Below are 22874 nucleotides of genomic sequence, written 5' to 3'. Positions count from 1 at the left end.
TCACCCTCCCATTTCCACAAACATGCCAGGAAGTGGAACACGATCACAACTTTGTTGCAAGAGAAAAGAGACAGCCACTGGACACGTGAAACTAAGAGGGTTGAGTGTCCTGAGCTGAATGGGAGATACATCCTCTCTCTCAGATTTCTCCATTGAAATCTAAATGCAAAAGCATAGAATTCTCTGTGCACAAACATTTGCGATCTTTTACTCTGAAATTATCCATTTTAAGTGACTATTTCAAATTCGCTCATAAAACCTTCACCTCTGCTCTCTTTTCTGTTTTGTTTTCTAGTTTGGCAAATCCTTGACCCAGAAGAAGCCTTATGCATCACCAATTACCGAAGAGGACATGGGGGCCCAGAGACCAGAGGCTTGTCTGCGGCACCTGGGCATGCAGAGCGGGCCAGGACCCCAGGCGGCAACCGCGCTACCCGTGCCCAGGAGCGCCCAAGGGTTCTGATTTCATTTTCCCTGCACGAGACCCCACAGTGCCCTGTGTACACCCGGAGATCTGCAATACTCTCAGCACGCACAGGGAGTAAAGGAGAAGCCGGGGCTGTGGGCGGACACAGGGGTGCACACGTCAGGGCTCCAGGTCATTTCGACCCTCGGCGCTGCCCCTGGAAACAAACCCCCTCAGACCCTCACCAGCACCCCGCTCATGGGGCTCTGACCCCCAGGCTGCCTCCCCAGTCCCAGACAAACGCCATTCAATGTGGCTGAGAAACAGAATACAGGATGACACACACGACTCAGATGGGGCTCACCAGGAAGCAAACACGGTGAACTCGTGAAAGGCCCCCCACATCTGAGGCTCCTGGGACTTCTCGGAACAAGCGTGCTTCAGACCCACCTACGGTGCGTCCCACCGAGCTCGTGAATTAGTGGAGATGGTTCACAGCGACCCGCTTAGCTTGGCAGGACTGGGGCCCACCCAGAGCAGACGCTGCATCTACTGCGCACGGACAGAAGTGGGTGCCAGGGTCACCCTGGGGCAAGGGGACAGGGCAGGCAGGATGCTGTGGTGGACCTGCAGCCCGAGTGCCACCTGTCCGGGTCACAGCTGCTATGAACATTTACGTCACGAGGCAAGAGGCCATCCATCCGCCCAATGCCTCAGGTGCTCCCCTCAGAGACACTCCAGCTGCAGAAGCCTGCACCTGAATCCCCACAGACGTCCCCAGACTCACCCTCGTGTGAGTGTGCATGCAGAACACAAAGCTGCTGGCCTGAGAAAAGCAGCTCGAGATGGAAGCAGGTGGAACCACAATGGCCCAGGGCAGAAGCACCCCAGGAGCAACCTAGGGTCCCCGGCTGCAAACCCCTCCCAGTGGCTCTGCCAGCCTGGGGCTGAGGCCTCCTTGAGCCCAGAGTCTCCAGCCTCCTGGGCGCCAGCTGCTCAGTGCTGGCAGGCAGGACACTGCAGCCAGGACATCCCGCCAGGGGTTTACACCTAGCCCTCTCTGCCAGCTGTCCCCACAGCCACTGCCCCGCTGGCTCCAAGGGGGCCTCTGCTCTCTTCCCACTCGGCCCCGCTGATGGATCCAGTGCAGAGTTCACCCTTCCCTCTCACTGGGGCCGAAGGGCAAACCTGCAGCTCCTCTGCTCCCTCACCTCCTGCCCCTCCCCACCGAGGACGGCCTGGCCCCCAGTGCTGCCTGTCTCTCCTTTGCCCGTTTTGAAAAACCAATCTGTCAGCAATGAGGGGCTGGCCCAGCTCATCACCTCCAGAACCATCTCCACCCAAGCCTGACTTGCAAAACCAGGCCAAGATCCTGGAAGCCCAACTGCTGAGGAAACTAGAACCTACCAGAACACAGCTGACGGACAGGGAGAGGCTCAGTGCACCCCACTCGGATGCTCCCAGGACACTATGAGCCCATCCCAAGCACACGGGGAGGATGGTACTCGAACTCTATTCTCCAGGCTCCAAGGCATCATGTTTCTTGCAAGGAAACTTGTTTGCTGCCCAGGAAGCCGAGGCTCAAGCTGGGCACCCGCCCTCCAGGACCTGTCCTAAGATCAGCAGGAGCTCTGGGTGGAGCATGAAGAGGTAGCTGGGGAAGCAAGGCAGACAGGAGGGCCCAGCTCCCACACAGACAGAGCGACCTGCCAGCACCGCGAGGTGTGTGGTGACCGAGTGTATGCAAGAGACAAAGAGTAACAAACTCTGAGGGGAGAAAAAAGCATTCCTGTATGTTCTTTCCAAAAACACAGTATAAAAGTGAAATAAAGACTAGTAAGAGCTGTCTCTATTTACTGCAATGACCCAGCACCGGGCACTGGGTGGGGGCGGTGTTACATTCATCATCTTCCTTCGTTCTCACAACTCCTCTGTGACTAAGCCTCAGACAGGTACATTAACTTACCCCAACTCACACAGCCGGTTAAGATGTGGGCAGAGTCAAAGTCAGGTCTGAGTCCCAAGTCTCAGACCCTGCTACCACGGAAAACGCTCCCTCCCCTCCAACAGCCACATCACACCAACTCCAGACGGAAATGTTCTGAGTGCTCTGCAGTCTGGTGAGAGTACCTGCCCAATTAAGGCCTGATGAGAGCACCAGTGCTGCAGGCACCCTGGCCACGCAGACCCCTTCCTCGGCGCCAAGCAGAGTCAGCTCCTTTAAAGGAGTTTAAGGACTGCGGGTCCAGTGAGCGCTGATCTGGAGCACCTCTTGCATGTGAAAGCAGCTGCAGACAACTTGTACACGAGGGGCCATCTCTGTGTTCTCATAAAACTTTATTTGCAAAATCAGCCAGGTGGACCATGGTTTTCTGACCGCTGCTCTAAACCAAGACCAGTCACTGTCCCGCTGGACAAAAGCAACAGAAGGCTGCATGTGTGGTCAGCAGGAGGAGGAACCGCCCTGCAGCTGACAGCCATTTCCTCCCGACAGGGGCCCTCTGCGGCCAGGGCTGGCATCTGAGGCCCTGCAGCAAGCTCTTCCCACCAGAGGCGAGTCCATTCTCAGGACTTCCCGGCACTGACTCGTGGCTGGCTCAGGTCCAAGGGGCATTCAAATCAGGTGCCTTGTGAAGAGGTGACTGCAGCACTCACTGAGCACCAGCACCAGCTGCACGGGTTGGGGGTGCCCCCAGCATGAGAGAGGACCATTCGCTCAGGTCCTGAACAAACCATGCTGCGTGGTCAGGGCTAAGAACATGCTCAGAGCCACATCCTCAACTGCAGTGTGAAATGAGGCGACAGGGTCACGGGACAGCCCTCGGCCTCAGACCACTCGAAGCAGCACTCTCATCAGGCACAGGATGCGTGCAGGGATCCGGCACGTTAGCTTCTCGCCTCTGACCTAGCTCCCCGAGACACAAGCTGCCGTTCCCACTCGAAGTAATCCCCACTTCTCTTGCCAAGTGGCTTAAAAGATCGTACTTCCACCCACACCCCCGTCACTTCGCCCATCTGTAAAATTCCTTCCACTATCTTTCCTACCCTGAAACTCTTGCCAATGCCATGTACACCTGGAGTGAGCACAGGCAAAGAATGCAAGAGACATGTCATCAGAAGCACCCTGATAGCCCCATCCCTCAAAGACCCATCTGATGCCACCGCACCTGCAACCCCGACACCAGGACAAAGCTCTGTCAAAGGACACAAGCTCATGAGCAACCTGCAGTTCCCTCCAGGCCTGGCTCAGCTGCAGAGACTGAACCCCCCAAATCCTACTCAGTCTGAGTGGTTTCCAACCACCAAGCGTTGGCAACTTCCTGTTTCCCTTGAACTCCTAAAGCACCTCTGCACGGGGCTGATTCAGCTCTAAACCACCTCTAACCTGTTTCCCAAAATGCCTGTGGGGCAGGTACCACGGAACACAAAGAGACATAACCAAATGAATCACACGCCAAGTATTTACAAAGCACTTCCGGGAAGGAGCATTACACCTGCCTGCCCCTAAAGGAATGTGGGAGAGAAAAATGGCCTAGACAGCCAACGAGCAGAAGCTGAAATGAATAACGCAGACATAGCCCACTGGAGGAAGCCCCAGGAGGAAGTGAGAATTCACACTTGGGCTGTCTATAAAGAGAACTTCCTGGCAGCAATGGACCCAGAGTCAGAACTTGAGACAAGAGGGTAAGGGTTTGGGAGCTCGGGGCCTGGTGGGAGTGGGTCCCAGGCTCAGTCCTGAGACAGGGAACGTGAGGACTTAGGGGAAGGGGAACCAGTGGCAAGCGAGCTCCCCACCCTTCCTAACAACCAGTCTGTCGACTGCTTTAAAAGCACTCCTCCAAAAAGCATCCTATAACTCCACCTCTCCCACTCACCACCTATGGAGCTCCCCACCAGACAGTCTGCGTTTAAGAGCAAGCTCCAGGCACTCTCCCAGTGAACTCCAAAACCATCAGGTTCCTGAAAGGTTCCAAGTCTTCCATTTCTTGGAACTCCTCCCCCTTAAATCTCCCTACCCAACCCCTATCCAAGGGCCACCTTCTGCAAGCCCAGGTGCTCCATAAATACTAGTCAAATGCCCAGGAGGAAATCTTCCACCAGGTTGTGCTCTCAGTCAGCCCAGGAATAGGGGCCAGGTATGCTCTCATTAATCTTAACTTATGAGGTCAGGGCTTGGAGATTTTTACATGTGAATCAACATCCTGTTTCTCTTCCACCCTGTAAATACTAGCGTCCCACTCCCCCAAATATCTCCAGCCTCACCCTCAGGCTCCTCACTCGGGGTTTAACTATCTAGGAGTGAATCTCTGGGACATTCATTTTTTGTGTGTGTGAGGAAGATCAGCCCTGAGCTAACATCTGATGCCAATCCTCCTCTTTTTTGCTGAGGAAGACTGGCCCTGAGCTAACATCTGTGCCCATCTTCCTCCACTTTATATGGGACGCCAACACAGCACGGCTCGACAAGCAGCGCGTCGGTGCACGCCCGGGATCCGAACCGGCGAACCCCGGGCCGCCCCAGCAGAGCACGCGCACTTAACCGCTTGCACCACCGGGCCGGCCCCACTGGGACATTCTTTTATCAGAAACAAGGGGGGAAAAAACTGAGAAGACCGAGTATCTTCTACATTTTCTCATTTGAAGTAAAACGCTACCATGACTAATGCAAATTAGCATTACTCTTTCTGGCAAATCCACATTATCTGTGACTAAAATTAACCCTTATTTACTATCAACTATTTTATGAGACAGAAACCGTATCTAAATTTCAGTTTTACAATTCAGAAATCAAATATATTTAAGTGGATGCTGATAAAAAAAAGAAACTACAACATAAATATATTGTGATAGATTAATTACCCTCTCCCAAAGAACTCCTATTACAGTAAAGCATAATTTTTTAAGTAGTCCTGAGACAGTAAAATAAAGGGATGAATCGACTTAACTGCGCAAGCTACAGCTTATCGGCTCTGTATTAATTGTTTCAGTGGTGAATCGACAGCCATTGCCTCAAAACAAACAACCCAACGGACAAGAACAATTTAAAACCTGACTCAATATACAAAACAGGAACGCTTGAGTAGAAATACAAGTGAATGACCCCAAGACTCTGTTTAAAAAGAAAAACAAAACAGTAAAACATAGACCCACACTATAAAAGAAAAATCACAACTGACAAAAGACTATTTCTATCCTGGAGAAGACTGTCATTTTCTGGGAGGTCAATCCTCTAAGAGTGGAGAGCTCAGACAAATGAGCAATGGAAATAGCTGAGGGGGGTGGGCGGGGGCACCAGGGGACCAGAGCGCTGGCATCTCAAACCCTGATTCCTACCCATGATGGGTGGTTTTGTGGTAACTCAAGAATTCTCATTTCCTGATCATAAGGTCATGCCACAGGGAGGATGGTCTCCGTCAGGGTTCTCGAACTTGAAGAGAGATCTGAATCTTTCTGGGAAGCCTTACGTCTGGCAAATGTTGGGGTGGCAAGGCACAAGGCCAAGTGCAATTATGCAGGCTCAACTGCAAGACCCTGGCAAGTTAGAATAACGCTTGTGAATTGCCCAAGACAAATATAGTAATAGCTTTTTCAACAACGCCTTTCCTGAGTTTCAATCCTGTTCAGTTCCTGAGATACTCTTCCTCGGTCACACAGGTCTTTTAAAGTAAAGGTAATCACCAAAATAGTTTCTATTACCACCGTACAACAGTGTGAACATTAAACTTGATGAAAGACAAGCTGCAAACTAACCTAGAAATTCCGATCCTTTTGCCAGGGCAGTGGGAAAACTAGGCTAATTAGAAAGCAGACTGAAAAAGATTTCCCCCCTGGCCCTTCCTTGACACCCCTAAGCCACCCCTTAATATGAGCAGCATTCCCTTTGAACAATCATTCTATGGATGGCACCCTCTGAGAGCGCTGAGTGTTGTGGCTGAAGACGGTGGAGCGCCAACTCTCTAAATGCAAGTCACTGGCAAAGGCAGGCCACCCGTGAAACCCCCCACGCCAACGGTAAGTCAACCGCCCGGAATGTGAACAGACGAGAACAGCGCCAGGGTTCCCCGACTCCAGAACCACTAAGTACCCCGGCGCGGAGAGGAGAAGGTGTGCACACACCAGGGGCCAAAGAGTCGAGGGAGGAGAAGAAAGCAGACTCACAAAAAAGTCCGGGGTCTGGGAAGCCTCCTCCGCCACAGAGCAGAGAGGACGAGACAGAGACGCCTCGAGGTGGCGTGGCCGGGGATCCCCGAAGGCAGTGGGCGCCAGGGCGCCATCCCCTCCGTCCCCGGCCCAGGCAGGGAGTCCGGGGCTCGGGCCGAACTGTGGCGGGGCGGTCTCCCCAGCGCGGGCAGGGCCCGGACCCTCGTGGCCGGCCGGCGCGGCCCTCACCTTGTCCGAGTCCAGGTCGGGGTCGGCCTGGCACAGACGGTACAGGAAGGATTTCGGGTCCCGGCACAGCGTCTGACGGGTGGTGAGGAAGTAGGTGCCGCCGACATTCAGCCGGACCCACTTGGACACGCCGCCAGGCCGCTGGGCCAGCGCGCCGAGCCCCGCGCTGCAGCGGGGGCACAGGCCGCCCCCCAGTCCCGCCCCGAGGCAGCTCGGGGCCGGCGGCAGCAGCTCGCAGTGATTCTCCGCCATGATCCCAGCAAGCCCCACCACAGCGCCCCTGCACCGGAAGCGTCCGGTCTTTAATACAGTCCTTCGAGCTCTGTCCCGCCCACGCGGCCGGCGTCACGCAAGAGGCGGAAGTTCCGGTCCGGAAAAGCGGCCGGCCGTGCCCCCTTCCGGCCGGGGCCGGGCACGGCGTGGTCCCAGGACGCCCACGCGGGCGAACAGCGCGGGGACCGGCGACCGAGTGGAGAAGCGCTCGGCAGCCTCCGCCCCGCGCGTGCGGTGCGCGGACGTCCGGTTCCCGGCCCAGAACCCAAGTCGCGACCACGCCCGCCCCGCAGCCCCGGCGAAAGGAAGAGCTGCGGTACCAGCGAGCGTCTACACTCTACATGCTTTTTTATTACAAGACTACCGAGCATACGTGGAAAATTCATCATCCGGTAACTACATCTAAAGCACAAATATTTGAAAAAGAGAATAAACAGATTCATTAAATTATGATATGATTAAATCATTGACCAAATAGAAAATTTATATAATAAAGCCAGAAAAAAAGTTGTAAAATATAGTTTACAATAATTATTCACATTCAAGGCTGTACATCAATACATACAACAACGTGGCCCCGAACATGAATTCAATCCAAATAATTCATATATTAGATTTTAAATAACACAGACTGAACTAGAGGCCAACAAGAGCCAGCAAATAACCTTATATAAGAATAAAAATACAAAAGTGTATATCCTAATATCATTGCATTATTTGTTTTCATAAGTTTTTTTAAATTTTTGCTTTGCCTGTACATCACAGTTACAGCTACAGACCAGGTAGAGAATATTACACATGTTCTCACTGCCTGCCACCAACCTGAAAGACAGCTAACATACTATTTATTGATTCATCCTATTTTGTGTTAAGGAACAGCTGCAGCAGCTCTAAATACTGCAAGAATTTAATTTGCCAAGGTCCAATCAAACTTCTGATCATGATAGAGGCTTTTCACCAGCAAAATCACCCCTATTCATTCAGCCAGACCGTTAGACCAGGGTGGATTACACAGCTAAAAAAGGTTTGCCTTTGTAAAAAGTTCTCTGTACACAAAGTTTGGTGTTTCTTCATATTGAAGAAATGAGTTATGGGGAAAATTCAGGTATACACGTAGGCTCATTCAGCTGCCCACCACGGCTGTCTGAGCTACAGATAAAACTGCTCTTTGCTGGACCGGCTTCCCCTCCAGACCCACTCTCCACAAGCAGCCTGATTTACAACCCCGCAATCATGGGCCAGCAGCCTGCGCCCCTCAGAGGCTCTGGGAGTGCCTCTTGCCCTGATTTAAGGCACTTGCCCTGTAGGCCGCCTAAAACCCAGGGCCACACCCACTTGAGTCACCATCAGTTCATTTCAGGTTTGGATATGAAAAGAAACAATGTGGAAAAACATGTATATGGCAACATCTCCAAGAACAGTACCTTCACCGCTCTCTCCCAGTGGCTGCAGCCTCTGCAGTCAGTGGACCCGCCGGGGAGAGGGGCTCAGGTTCAGAGGAAGGCAGGAGACCTAATTCTGAACAATTCAGCCATACTCTCTGGTAGAGTTAAGTGGCACTGAGCATGGCACCTAGAAAAATCTCTCATGCATGTTTCCTTTCAGAATCAAGAGACTCCAACCTTAAGTGGAGAAATTAAGAATGAAACCAAATTTGGGTGGTCTGGGCTTGAGGACAACTAGGCAACCTGCGACACTGTGGGTGAGGAGAGGGGAGAAGCCCTTAAACCCACAGCAGCCAGGACACACTCCACAGTGGGAAAGCCTGGCCACAGGACAGTCACATTCTAGTGAGAAAGCCTGGCCACTGGCTCCACTGAACCCATAAGACATTCTGACGAAGTCCCACGACGTGAAGAACATGGGGACAAATAACACTTGTGTGAAACCCAAGTGTCTACGTGGTTTCTTTTTCAAGTAGAGCCTTTGCTTTTACCGATTCCAAATGGCCCAGTGTACTTTCTGAGTCTATGAACTTCATTACAAATCCACTAGCATGTGGCAAGGTCAGTTCAACACTTTTTATCTCTGCTGACTGTGCAGATGCAAATTCAGTACCATTGTGGACACAAAGTAGGAGATTCTGAAAATATTACCAAGCGCTTGAAAGCCACAGCAGCAGGGACGGGAAGGTCACTAAGATGCAAGCGTAACCAGACTCTTTCAATGAAAATAAGGAAATGAGCTTTTGGAAGAATCTGTCACAAATGAACTGCAGTAATGACATCATTTTAGCATTAAAAAAAAAGAGAGAGCAGTCTTACTCAAACATTCTTTGGAACACACAGCTTACCAGAAATGGATGTGTTCAGAATCTGTAGGATACAACTAAGAAGGTTCTGTATTGGAACTCTGAGCATCTAAGCGTCAGATCAAGACAGAGGAAGAGAGATTTACCACCACCTTTAAAACTAACAAAACTCTTTGACCCAAAAATACCACTTCTAGGAATCGGGGTGGGGGGATTCAGAGTCAAAAGCCAAAGATTTATAAGGATATTCATCGCAGCATTATTTAAATAGTGAAAAACCAGAAACCATCTAAATGTTTCACAACAGGGAAATGGTCAGATAAATTATGATAAAATGTATAACATTAAACTCTACAATCATTAAAAACAATGTTTTTGAATCATTGTTCATATATGAAGACATGGGGAAATGCTTAAGATAAAATCATCAAGTGAAAAAAGCTGGATGCAAAATGGTGTATGTTGTATGCTCCCAGTTTAGCTTAAAAAGGAAACAACTGTGTGTGTGCAGGAGGGGCAGGCTATACACCAAAATGTTCACAGTGGTCTTTTCTGGGTGGTGAGCCTACCGTTGATTTTTTCAGAAAACGAATGTAGTATGAAAGTACAGTCCCCTGGAGCCCCCGTGCTGGCACACTGCCCTGGGGGGGTCTGTGCCACAGGGCTATCTCTTGCAATTCCTTCAGGCGTGGGCCACAAATACCAAGTGGCCTGACGGGGTGGGAGTAGGTGCAGTTCCCACCAGCTTTGGCGTGACCCTAAGAGCCATCTTTCTCAAAGCCAAGTCTGTAACAAGCCTCCAGAGAGTCAAGGTTCAGAATGGCAGGCCGGCTGCGGGGCCGTTCACAGGGTGGGGCTTTGTGCTCCACATGGGGCTGCCCACCACCCTGGTCGGGTCCACAGAAAGAGGGAAGGAAACCACCCCATCCAAACCCAGCTTCCTCCCGTTCCCAGAGAGAAGCAAGGCACAGTGGGCTGCCTGAGCCAGTGGAGACCACAGCCCTCCTGGCCGTCCTCCCTCCCCTCCGTGCCAAGAGAGGCCACACGATGTGGGACCGTCTCTACTTGGCGGGTGTGGCCCCTATACTTGTCCTTGCCCTCTCTCAGGAAGACACATGGCACCTGGACCTGTTAAACAGGGTGTTTTCTTTCTCACCTTGGATAAATCCACATTTATACTTCCATATGTCTGTGTATGCACCCAGACTGACACCCACGTCCACCTCTTAGAATGTAAGGCACCTGCACGCTAGGGTGATGGCTCTAAGGATGAGTTGGATAAAACTAAAGTTGACATGAGTAAGTACAGGGTAAGAAAAGATTATGTACGGGCCTAAAAAAAAAAAAAGAGGACTCTGAGTGAGAGGAGAAAGGTGACCTACAGAGAAGGGCTCAGCTGTCACTGGCTCAGGGAAGGGTAGTCACTTCAGCTCTGTCAGCTGTGAGCTCAACCCTGAACCCCTTATTCTCTGGTTTCAGAGGTTAAGATGGAGCTTGTCGGTTAAGCCCAGGAGGTAGTGGCGCTATCCAGAGGGAAGAATGGAACGGAAGATTCGTCTCTCCCCAAGCAGCCCAGCTGAGTACACTTGTTAAAGCCAAATATCAGCTCTGCTTGTTTCCCTGTGACCAGACACCCAGGAAAGACACTGTGCAAAAGCGGCTTCCGAACTGCACACACAGACGTGGATGTTCTGAGGGGGATGAACTATAAACACGGGGAGTAAACCTGAAATCGAACTCCTGAAAGGAAGGTACAAGCAAGACTCACTTTGTGAAGAGCAGGTGAGCATACGCAAGCCTTTTCAAAAGCGAGGAGGAGGAAAGAGGGAGCCTGACTTCCAACCACACGCCCATGGCAGTGCTCTGCTCTCCGGGGCGCCCCCAGGGCAGGCACACCCCCAACACCTGGGCACCTGAGACACACACACACACACACACTCTCACTCACTCTCTCTCTCTCTCTCCCCCCTTCTCGCCTGGCTCTCACAGAGCGGTGGACAAGGCCCAAGCAGAAACCACTGCAAACTTGGCCACCACCTCCGCTCCCATCCAAACCCCTCCCACTACCAAGCACAATGGAATCCCCAACATCCGTACTTTTTTCCCGGTTTAAAGAGAGCCACTCATCACTAAAAGTTTAAGAAATACTCGACATTGTTCCTCTCAACTTGGACCACTGGTCACACTGGGTGACAGCTGGTTCCAGATAGGAGATGGGGGGCAGGGAAGTAGTTGGGGGGAATCTTTTCTTGTGAGCCTTTTGCTGGTGCCTTTGTGAAAGTCTAAAGGGAATGGCAAAGTTGTTCATCCCCAGGGGACAGAGATGTCTCTGTGAGCAGTCCATGGGCAGTGGTGCCTGCTCCTCTCCCACTTGGGACTGAGGACAGCCCTCCAGGGACAACCTAGGCAGGGAGAGGGGTGGCTGAGCCCCACCGGGCTGACAGGAGAACAGCAGCAGAGAAAAATCAAAGGACTGGTGAGTCCTGGACCACATGCAGGACACAGCAGTGGCGTCCTCTAAAGGGAAAGGAAGTCAGGCTGAAACTGGAGGAGGAGAGCAGGCCAGGGCACACAGGCTCAGTGTGGTGTTCCTGCCCCTCCTGCAAGGTGACTAACACTTTTTTCCAGGCAAAGTCCACTCAATGGGGACCAGATGCCTTGGCAACATGAGAAGCCTTCTAGATTTTCACTGTAGAGATGTACACATGCTTGGAGTTAGGCTATGAGAATGTTCAATCGCAACACGCACGACAAGGGTGCATGTGACGGCCAGGAGCCTACACTCCTCCACGCTGCCTGGATGTGACTGAGTACCGTCCCATCTGCTGAAACCAGGGGTCTCTCAGCCCCTACGTAATCAACTGGGGGGAGGCCTGCACATTTCACCTTTTAAATAAACTCGCAGGAAGGGCCCATCAAGTCTCACTCCTCTACATGGAGGCCACCACGCCCAGTCTGCCCTGCTGCCCTGACCTCACACGGGACAGGGCAGTGCCCTGTCTCCAGGAACAACCAGGTGCTAACTGGGCCCCCTTCTGACAGTGCTCCTTGTAGGCATGCACTTGGTTTCCAGCCCTGGAGGACAACACTGCCCAGCGGGATGATAAATGTGACCACCTTGCTGGCACCCTCCAACTTCAGCAGCAGCTCCGTAGTGCACGTTGACAACCTGTTCTACTTCTCACCTTCTGGAGCCTGCCTGGCAGACACAACAATGTGGAGCACCTGCAGACAGACAATAAGAACCACAGAAATCCCAGTGCCAGAGCTACGCGAGGAGGCAAGGAAGGGGCCAGAGGGGGCACGGGATGGGCCATAAACTAGGGACGTGAGAAAAAGAGCACAAGGACAAAAGCCAAGACCCCCCCTACCGCACGGAGCCCGGGGCCACCCCTGGCAGAGGTGTGCACAGCTCCCTGGTGAGTAGTTCCATGAGAATTTAGGGGCAGAACAAGCCCAGAGACACACCCCGTCCCCGCGGCCACAGCAGGCCCAGAAGGCGAGTCTGGCGTGCAGTGGAGAGCTGGTGACGCGAGTCTGTCCACTAGTCTGGGTGGGAATCGGCCGGGCACGGCATTGGGTCCCCACAGCAAGGGAGGGCACGAAGCCTCCACAGAGCACAGAGAGCAAGCAAAGCGACCCTGAATTCCTTTTCGTTATTGGTTTTGTTCTTTGTGTGGTTGGATATATTTTTTTCTTCTTTTCTTTTAAATAAAAAAGCTGCAAGGTTCCGCTGTCTGCGTCCCCCTTGAGATGGCTGGCAGGCGGTCTGGAAGCGTCCTGATGGCGGCGAGCCGCGCTGGGGCACAGGTCCTGGCAGCGAGGGCAGCAGCTCTGGGCATGTCACTGCACGGCGGCGTCCGGGTGGCTCTGGTATCTGTGCCTCCATACCTCCTGGATCTTTCTGCACCATTTATGAGCATTCCCACTCGGGTCCATCAGGTAATACGTCCTGTTTGGCTGCAGAGACAGAAACCGTTAACGTTCTCGAGGGAGTCCCACCAAGACCAGCACCTCAACCTCTCAGTGAAAAATCATAAAAAGAAATCGCCATCGTCTTGCAGCCACTGCAAGTACCTTCTGGAAGCATGTGAGCATGTGGATTTTCCCCTCCCACATATGTGTGAAGATTAAACATGCAGGGTGATGACCTACAGATCCCTTAGGTCATCCTCAAACTAAAAACAAGCACAGGTGTCTCCTGTCCCAACTCAGGACTAAACTGTGAACTCGGGGCCCCTGGGATGTGGGAAACGGGGAGACAATCACCCTGAGTCCAGCTGCCCCTTGGGCCACAGCACTTGGATGCTTTAAATGAAGGCACAAGGCCTATGACTACCCTGCAGAGGAGAACCCATAGGGACAAACTCACCGTGTGGACAAAGAAGGTTTTAAAATTCTTGGCCTCTGGCCGGAGTTCTTGTGACCACGGAATTTCACCTTTCAGGACTTTGTTGACAGGATCAACATAATATAAATGTGGCCCTTCTGTGAGCAGTAACTGTCGTCGTCGTGCAAATAAACCCTGATGCAAAAAAAAAAAAGACCCTGTTTGTCAAGGGTGCTAATAGCACTTTCTGCCGCCTCAGAGGCTGGACCATCAGACTAGCTCAGGCACAAGGACCACTGCCAGCCACCTGTCCACTCACCTGGGACAAAGAGAGCGTGCACACCTCATCCCCCACATGGACCCAGCCACTCGGGTCAGAGAAGTGGGAAGCATTTACTGCCTGTCCTGCCTGGCCTTGGGCAGCTGGATCCCAACGCCCCTATTTGGGGCATCTCTGCTTTGGTTGCCACATGCGGGGGCAGCAGCACAGGCAGGCAAACGTGAGGGCTGCACACCAGCACAGGTCCCCACTGCTGAGCCAACTCTGAGACGCCTGCCATCAATAGTCAGGCCCAACCACGGCTCGTGCCCTCTGCTCCATCTTCACGGAGGTGCTGACAAAGCACTGTGGGTGAGGCTGAGCATGGCCAGGAAAGGAGGCCAGGAGCCTGAGCTTAGAAAGGCCCACATCAACAGATGGAGAACATCTGCAGAGTCTGGTATTTTTTGACACAAATAATCCATTTAATTAATCCATAAAACATAATAAATAATTTCAAAAACAATTCTAATGAAGTAATAGATGACTTGGCTGGGATATTAGATAGAGCTTCCTTGACTGGACAGAAACCTTGACGTGGGTGAACCCAACCTCGTGGAGACATCAGAACCTGGTTCCCAAGTCAGAAACGAGAGGCTGTATTTCTATTTTGCCACGGCTTACCTGTGTGGTTTCAAACAGCTTCCCCTGAATGGCTGAAATGTTCCTTAGCTATAAAATCTAGAGATGATCTCTAAAAGGGAACCAAGACGAAGGATGCTGTGTGTAACAAGTTACAGCAGGAGCCCAGGAAGACCTGATCCTGAGTTAGAACTGGGAGAAAGACACAGACACACAGGAGGGAGCAGCAGTAATCTGACTTACCTTTCGCTTATCTACTGGACCCATTTTTAGTATTAAATTATTTTCTACAAACTGGTGCCTATAAAAAGAAGAAAACAAGAATGAGACACTCACATGAGAGTCAGTGACAGAAATTCTCCAAACTCCTCCCTTCAAAATAAACTTCCTGATGGCATTTGTGACCTTTGCTTGAACCAAGCCTCTCCCTTCACAGATCCACACTCACTTCAGCACCACGAGAAAACTTCAAATGTAACTTAGTATGCAAGCACCCACTGTTCTATAGAATTTTCAATCTGAATTTGGACCAGGGTCTACAGATACCAGAAATATTGCCTGCTATCACCTCTCACTTGGCAGTGTTCACACAACAAAAGCAAAGGCAGAAGGGAACTGTGCTGCAGACCTGGGCCCGTAACACATGTCCTTGTTACTTGAAACAAAGCCGGGGCAAGACGCAGAATCTCACCAAAAGGGTGGAGGCTGCTAGGAGTCAACCTCAGGACGCAGACTGCTGTTCCTAAGTCACCTCCCCAAGGTGGGACCCCCGATGCAGTGCTCAGAAACCATGGAGCAGCTTAGAGTCACAAATCCCAAAAAGACCCAAGTCAGCCTCGGTTTAAGAACATCTTATCTGGTGTTTCTACCATAGTAATAAAGTACTTTTATTCAAATATCACAGGAATTTAGAAGAGAAAGCTTCAAATACAGGTTTTGGTTTAATACACATTATTAGCAAGTATACCTCACTTTGATTACTAGGAGTTTAAAAGAGGTTGTTTTAATGTCTACAGGTTATCTCTTTTGGTTAAAGCTAAGAGTTACTGGTTTATGTTCTGTCTGATCTTACTGAAATTCCTGATCTGAGGTTCTACTGTAGAAACACAATGTTTTATATTTCAAAAAGGCATAAGACAACTGTCAGCCCAAACAGTGACAGTTTTACCACATAAATATCTGAGCACATCCACACACTGCCCTGGCTCCTCGCGGGACCTAGTACACAAGCAAGAATGGCCCCGCTGGTGGAATCATGTTCTCCCACCAAGCTTAACCAGCCCCCAAGTCTGCCCAGCCTAACCCAACCAGACCAACGCCCAATCTGAGCCCCGAGTAAGCTGACGCAGCCTCATGTGGATTTTGAAAACAACTAAGAAGAATTTTAACAAAAAAAGTGCTGTGACCTATATGAGGAAAGGTGCAATACTTCGCTCTCAAGGTATTTTATTTTTTGTTTGTTTGTTTTTTGTGGGGAAGATTAGCCCTGAGCTAACATCCAATGCCACTCCGCCTCTTTTTTTTTCTGCTGAGGAAGACTGGCCCTGGGCTAACATCCGTGCCCATCTTCCTCTACTTTATATGGGACGCCGCCGCAGCATAGCTTGACAGGCGGTGCGTCGGTGCATGCCCAGGATCCGAACCTGAGAACCCCGGGCTGCTGAAGCAGAGCACAGGCACTTAATCGCTGTGCCACCGGGCAGGCCCCTCTCAGAGGTATTTTGGAAACCAACCAAACAAAAACAAGACTTGAAACAAAGAAAAACAATCAAGAAAATTTCTGAAAAGGAAATATAATGAGGATCTACTGCAGCACAGAAATACACAGACAAAACAATGGAGCCAAACAGAAAGCCTCTCCTAACGAACAGGCCCTATTATATAAGTACTCAATGTATAGTAACAACTTACAAGTCAACAAGAAGACGGCTTTTATTAAATTATACGGACGGGGAGGGGGACGCAATTTAAGTCCAGGCTGATTAAAGATCTCACACCAAGCCCTTCAGTTAGCCGGGCTGCTGGGCACCAGGCTGACGGCACCAGATCGCCAGGGCAGCCTGCCAGACAGGCAAAGAAGGAAGAGGCCTCATAGTGTCTCTGCAGCCTCAGGTGGATTAACACAAGAGACAGTGCAGAACGTTAAATCAAACAAGAGAAGAACTAGAAGAAAAAGAGAAGGGGATATTCATCAAGCCTAGGTGGGAGGGATTACTTTCTAAACTGAAAACAAAACAAGTCACCAAACACAGAATAACAGACATGACTACATGAGAACAAACGGAACCTCTAAGTACAAAAATAACCACAATTAACAAGAAAACAGGCTGGAGAAGATTTTCAGCAAATACGACCCACAAAGAATCAACATCTGTACTCCACAGAGCATAGACGAAGTGACATATAAGGCTTAAAATCTCAACAGAAAACTGAGCAACAGGTACAAACTGGAAATTCCCCGAAGAGGAATTAAGTGACCCAAAAAATTCTCAATGGCCCTACATGAAACTGAGCCCCTGTGGTCTCCAGGTGCACACCACAGTGGTGTGTAGGCAAACGCGACGTGGATGCTGGGCAAGTGGTGTTCTCACTTGCACCAGCACCAATGGCCCTGAAATTAGGAGACTTGCTGAAAAAGCGCTTTGGAAATCTATCCTAGGGAAGAAAAGAGACACAAAGATGAGGAGCACAAAAGTTTACAGCAGTATCATTCATACTAGTGAAACTGAAGCCACAGCAACAGTTCAGCAACAGAACGTTCTAGCACTGTAGGGAAGCAGACAAGCCCCTTTCTTGTCCCTGCAGAGTGTGGACCCCCGAATGACACGTACCAGCCCCTCTGGTGCACTGACAAGCACGACCTCTCCCCCTTTCACGTGGGCCTGCAAGCACACAGCCTCACCTCCGACAAGACAGAGAGCCACTGGGTCCCAGATGGTGAGAAGCCAAAGCTGGGCTCCTGACTGGATCCAATGGCTGGGGCGAAAGGAACCCACAAGGCAGGGCACCAAGGGCGTGGACAGAGACGGTCAGGAGCTCCACTATTGGCATAAACACCCCAGTCCATTCATTCAGTTAATCAACTGACTTAGAACAGGATACTAGTTATTTATCTACTTTGAAAAGTTTAAGTACTTAAAGGAATCATTTTGGTGTTTACTTCAAAAAGTGAATTCCTACTCCCTGAAGAAAACACCCCTCCCCCCAGCATAGGCACCTTTTTCTCTTGGGCAGGTGGTAGATGCCAGATGCCATCTGCAGGTTCAGAGCCAAAACCAGACCTAAGTCAGACACACCTCACTCTTAGCATGTAGACAGGGCTTTACCACAGCCTCACTTGCACACACAGCTTCTGGCTCCCCCCACACAGGTGACATTTATCATCATCTCTATATGGATGTCAACATCAGGGCTGAGGGTCTCATGACTTGCCTACAGTCATTTCACAAGGGGTAACAGTGTAAAAATCCCCCTTTTTCCTGATTCCAAAGCCAGAGTTCTCCCCTCACCCTATCATCCCACCCAGACCTCAAGAAGGCCATATTCAAGGATGCAAGCCTGGGGCCACCAGCAAGCTTGGGCCATTTCAGGGCACAGCCACCCCAAGAAGAGCTGAGTAAGGCTGCCAGAGTCCCGATGTGGCCCTCCTGACCACCTCAGGAGGGCTCTTCACGCTTTGCTTCTAGGCAGGCAAGGGAGGACCAAGTGGCCATGCTGGTTTGCTCTAAAAGCCAGCTCTCAGTGGGAATGCAAACTGGTACAGCCACTATGGAAAACAGTATGGAGATTTCTCAAAAAATTAAAAATAGATATACCATATGACCCGGCTATCCTACTACTGGGTATACAAAGAACTTGAAATCAACAATTCAAAGAGACTTATACAACTCTATGTTCATCGCAGCATTATTCACAATAGCCAAGACATGGAAGCGCCCATCAACCGATGAATGGATAAAGAAGATGTGGCAGGGGTTGGCTCCATGGTGTAGTGGTTAAGTTCGCCATGTTCCACTTTGGTGGCCCAGGTTCGCAGGTTCGGATCCTGGGCAGGGACCTACACCACTAGTCAGCCACACTGTGGTGGCAACCCACATATAAAGTAGAGGGACACTGGCACAGATGTTAGCTCGGGGCTAATCTTCCTCAAGTAAAAAATGAGGAGGATTGGGGGCCAGCCCAGTGGTGTGTTGGTTAAGTTCACTGTGCTCTGCTTTGGAGGCCTGGGGTTTGCAGGTTCGGATCCCCGGCCCAGACCTACACCACTCATCAAGCCATGCTGTGGCAGCGTCCCACATACAAAATAGGGCAAGACTGGCACAGATGGGCACAGATGTTAGCTCCGGACCACTCTTCCTCAAGGAAAAAGAGGAAGACTGGCAACAGGTATTAGCTCAGTGCCAATCTTCCTCACAAAAAAACAAAAACAAAAACAAAAACAAACGAGGAGGACTGGCAACAGATGTTAGCTCAGAGCTAATCTTCCTCAGGGAAAAGAAAAAAAAGAAGATGTGGTGTATATGTATAATGGAATACTACTCAGCCATAAAAAAAGACAAAATCATCCCATTTGCAACAACATGGATGGACCCTGATAGTATTATGCTAAGCAAAATAAGCCAGACAGAGAAAGACAAACACCATATGATTTCACTCATATGTGGAAGATAAACTAACACATGGACAAAGAGAACAGATTAGTGGTTACCAGAGGGGAAGGAAGTTGGGGGGTGAGCATAAGTGGTAAAAGGGTACATATATATGGTGATTTACAAATAATAATGTACAAATGAAATTTCACAATGTTATAAACTATTATGACCTCAACAAAATTTTTAAAAATGTTTATTAAAGCATGTGCTATACATGGGGAAAAAAAAGCCAGCTCTCAAACCTTCAGGTCTTGGGACTCCTTTACACTCTTAAACTTTATGGAAGACGCCAAAGAGCTTTCCTTTATTTGGGTTACATTCATCAATATTTACATATGAGACATTAAAGCAGACAATTTCAAATATTTAATTCATTAAAAAACAATAATAAATCTGTTATATTATTCTTTAAAAAATAACTTTTTTCCCAAAACAAAGATAATTAATGAGAAGCATGACACTGCTATACATTTTGCAAATCTCTTTACTATCTGGCTTCACAGAAGAGAGCTGATTCTTGTATCTGCCTCTGCCTTCACTCTACTGTGATGTGTTGTCTGGGCTGAAGTACATGAAGGAATCAGCCTCACTCAGATCTAAGTAGTTGGAACAGGGAGGAATATGTTAATAGCCTTTTCAGATATTTGTGGGCATTCCTCTTTGATACTACACCCAAACTCGACAAGTGTAGTTTCTTCAAGTTAGCTGTCACGTGGACTCTCAATCCCCAACAATGAATTTCTCATGCTCTGTGACATTAGAATCTTCTACCCTGTGCTTTGAAGAGATCTTCCACCCTCGCATGATTTTACAGTGCCATACATCGGTCATCTGGAAGATAGTGGTTTGCTGAGTTATGGAGAATTTCCAAATGTTGAAAAATTTCATTCTACACTATCAACAAATCAATTCATTAATATCACTACCTATCTCCTCAAAAAAGTCTTTAAGTATGGGGAAGATGTCAAGCTCACAGTGATGGATAAAGTTTCCTAAAATTCTAATTTTCACTTGAGGTTTTGATTTTATCATTGGTTACAAATACTGGCAGTTGTTTTCCTTGAAGTGACAGGCTCGTTCTATTTCTTTTCCAGAAAAATATCAGCAAAATAGCCAAGTCTGAATAACCATAGTTTGTCAAACTTTCCAGTGAAAAGGGTCTTCTATGAAAAGAGTAGCTAGTTTAGCTCCCAATGCAAACCATCACACAAGTGCTTTTCTTGAGATGACTGTCACCCTTGGGTTGGCAGCAGAAGTGTTTTACACATACTTCCCATTTCATTATACAGAATGTTAATAAAATCAGTAATTTTTAATGACTACTCATAAGTGAGACCGGCTTTTCTTTTTTCCCTGTGAGCATGTGGCTGTGAAGAACTCAGGTCTTCTAGCACCGTTTGGGGCCACAACCTGGATTTGCGATCTGGCAATGGCACTGTTACCTACCACTGCTTCTGCACCCTCCGTGCACATGTCAACACATCTGTTCCAGAACAAACCATGAGATTCAAGAGGTGCTCCACACTGATGGTTTCAGCACCACTTGTGCTTACTGCCAAGCACTCAGGCAAAAGAATATCTTCTTTGATGGTAAGTTGGAGTTGATAACAGATGAATGCAAGCAAAGCAGCAAGCCTAGTGCAGTCCGCAGATTCATCCACTTGCAGGACAAAAGTGCAGCTCAGCAGTAGAGATACCCACCCCTCTGCATGTCCGCAGCCACAGCTTTAATCCCGCAAATTCCTCTGTAGGAGACAGGCAGTGCCGGGATTTCTCTCACAGACTTTCATCCAGCAGGCACTCAGCCTTGTCAATGGCCCGAGGCTTTTTCGTCTCTCAGCTCACAAGTGCACTTCTCTAGCCTTGACAATATAACTTCTCTATAAGATGCTTCAGGCACTTTTTAATGCTTGACTTTGAAAGACCTCATCACATGTACGTTTAAAATATTCAATTCCTTTACCTTTAAAACTGAATGATTGGTCTCAAACTGATGCTGCAACTTAACTGGCACCATAATAGTATGCAAAAACGTTCTGTTCACAGACACAAAATGGCGCATCTAGAAAGCCAAGGAAAGGTAGCTATTGTCCTATTTTTGTTTCATATTTACAGTTTTGCCCAGTTTCTCTGGAGTAGATTCCTCCCTCCCATGAGTCAGAGAACTCTCTGATATGTCCGTGTCTTGTTTTTAGCATCTTTAGACTTAGGTGGTGCTCTGTGGATTGAGAAAGCAAGTCTCCCTTTTTAAGTCAATGAGCCATACTTAAATAAGAAAAATATATTATAAATGTTGTTTTATTTTAGAATATATATCATTAAAATCTAAAATAACAGTTTCAGATAATATTTAGAAAAGTTTTTGAGAAATTTCTTAATATTACTATAAAACAACTCAACAAAGTGTACTTACTTCTTGTTGTATTTCCAGGTAGGCACAAGGAAAGCTTCAGGATTTCAAAGCAATAATTTATTGAATGATACCAAGTTACAGTAATTATAGCAGGTTATAACAGAAGACAGCTAGTAACAGCCCAGCAGAAATACTGAAAACTTATTAATCTCTAAAAATGCACATATTTATACCATAAACCTACGGTATAGATAGATTTAGAAGATTCAAAAAACACAAGAAAAGGGGCTGGCCCAGTGGCGCAGTGGTTAAGTGCGCGTGCTCCGCTTCAGTGGCCCGGGGTTCACAGGTTCGGATCCCAGGCGTGGACGGACTCACCACTTGTCAAGCCATACTGTGGTGGCATCCCATATAAAGTAGAAGATGGGCATGGATGTTAGCCCAGGGCCAATCTTCCTCAGCAAAAAGAGGAGGATTAGCATCGGATGTTAACTCAGGGCTACTCTTCCTCACCAAAAAAAAAAAAAAAAAAACCAGACAAGAAAATACACATTCCATTAGCCTTATGTTCATAGAAAATACGAGTGAAAAAAGCAAATATCATCTTAGTGTTATTACAAAATTAGCATTATGGTCCATGGGTCATACATTGAGAACCACTGTTCTAAAGAACAAAGTGCCTGATAGATCTCCCACTGGCCAAATAAGAGATGCCTCAAGCTTTCTGTAGTCACTAGCTTCCAAACAGGCCTGAATCTGGAGGAAAGGGAAGCCAACTTGGAACAAAAAGAGAGCAGGCAAGAGGCTGCACGTCGTGACTTGCCACCAGTTGCTCTGTCCTGCCTAGAACTGCAGGCTGAAGGGTCTGGGCCGCCCAGGGCCTCTGAAAACACCCCTGGCAGAAGCATGCAGATCTTCTGGGGCATTACCTATGTGCCTGCAGCAGCACTTCTCCATCGTGCTCTGCTCCCCGCCCAGCCTGAGGGGAGGACACAGCAGGCCCTTCTTAGGGATCACTACTCCCATTGCATAGGCCCAGGAAGCTCCCACACGACCCAGTGCACAGACCTGCTTGGAGCGTATGGCCTAGCAGTGCTCAAACTGTTTTGATCAGAGCCCCTTCCCTCTTGCTCAGTACATATTAATACTCCTAGTAATGCTACTTTAGAAAATATAAACTCCCAAGAAGTGGGAGATTATTTCAGTTGGCCAACATCTACACTCACTTTTTCTAGAGATAATAATTTCTAATGGTACAAAATCCTAGCTTCATCTACATGCTGCTTTTCCTCTGCACCTCCCCTCCTCCTTGCTCTCA

The 22874-nt window shown here is 49.1% G+C and overlaps 2 protein-coding genes across 7 annotated transcripts in view; both read right to left on the bottom strand.

Moving 5' to 3' along the window:
- KCTD5 (potassium channel tetramerization domain containing 5) overlaps window positions 1-7063 on the bottom strand; it is a 28432-nt gene extending 21369 nt beyond the window's left edge. For both annotated transcript variants that reach the window (XM_004438153.3, XM_087449479.1), the window contains exon 1: window positions 6797-7063. In XM_004438153.3, coding sequence (XP_004438210.1) covers window positions 6797-7048 — 252 coding nt within the window. In that variant the 5' untranslated portion in view covers window positions 7049-7063. The remainder of the gene's footprint in view (window positions 1-6796) is intronic.
- A 337-nt stretch (window positions 7064-7400) lies between these two features.
- Window positions 7401-22874, bottom strand: part of PDPK1 (3-phosphoinositide dependent protein kinase 1) — a 78216-nt gene continuing 62742 nt past the window's right edge. For all 5 annotated transcript variants that reach the window (XM_087449467.1, XM_087449465.1, XM_087449468.1 and 2 more), the window contains 3 exons: window positions 14795-14852; window positions 13693-13845; window positions 7401-13280 (listed from right to left, as the gene is read on the bottom strand). In XM_087449467.1, the coding sequence (XP_087305593.1) occupies window positions 13164-13280; window positions 13693-13845; window positions 14795-14852 (328 nt within the window). In that variant the 3' untranslated portion in view covers window positions 7401-13163. The remainder of the gene's footprint in view (window positions 13281-13692; window positions 13846-14794; window positions 14853-22874) is intronic.

The sequence above is a fragment of the Ceratotherium simum genome, chromosome 26, assembly GCF_057802395.1.
Source record: "Ceratotherium simum simum isolate JZ-2026a chromosome 26, ASM5780239v1, whole genome shotgun sequence".
In the NCBI taxonomy this organism is placed as follows: Eukaryota; Metazoa; Chordata; class Mammalia; order Perissodactyla; family Rhinocerotidae; genus Ceratotherium; species Ceratotherium simum.
Note: the sequence above shows the minus strand (reverse complement) of the source record. Positions and strands in the feature narration are given on the sequence as shown.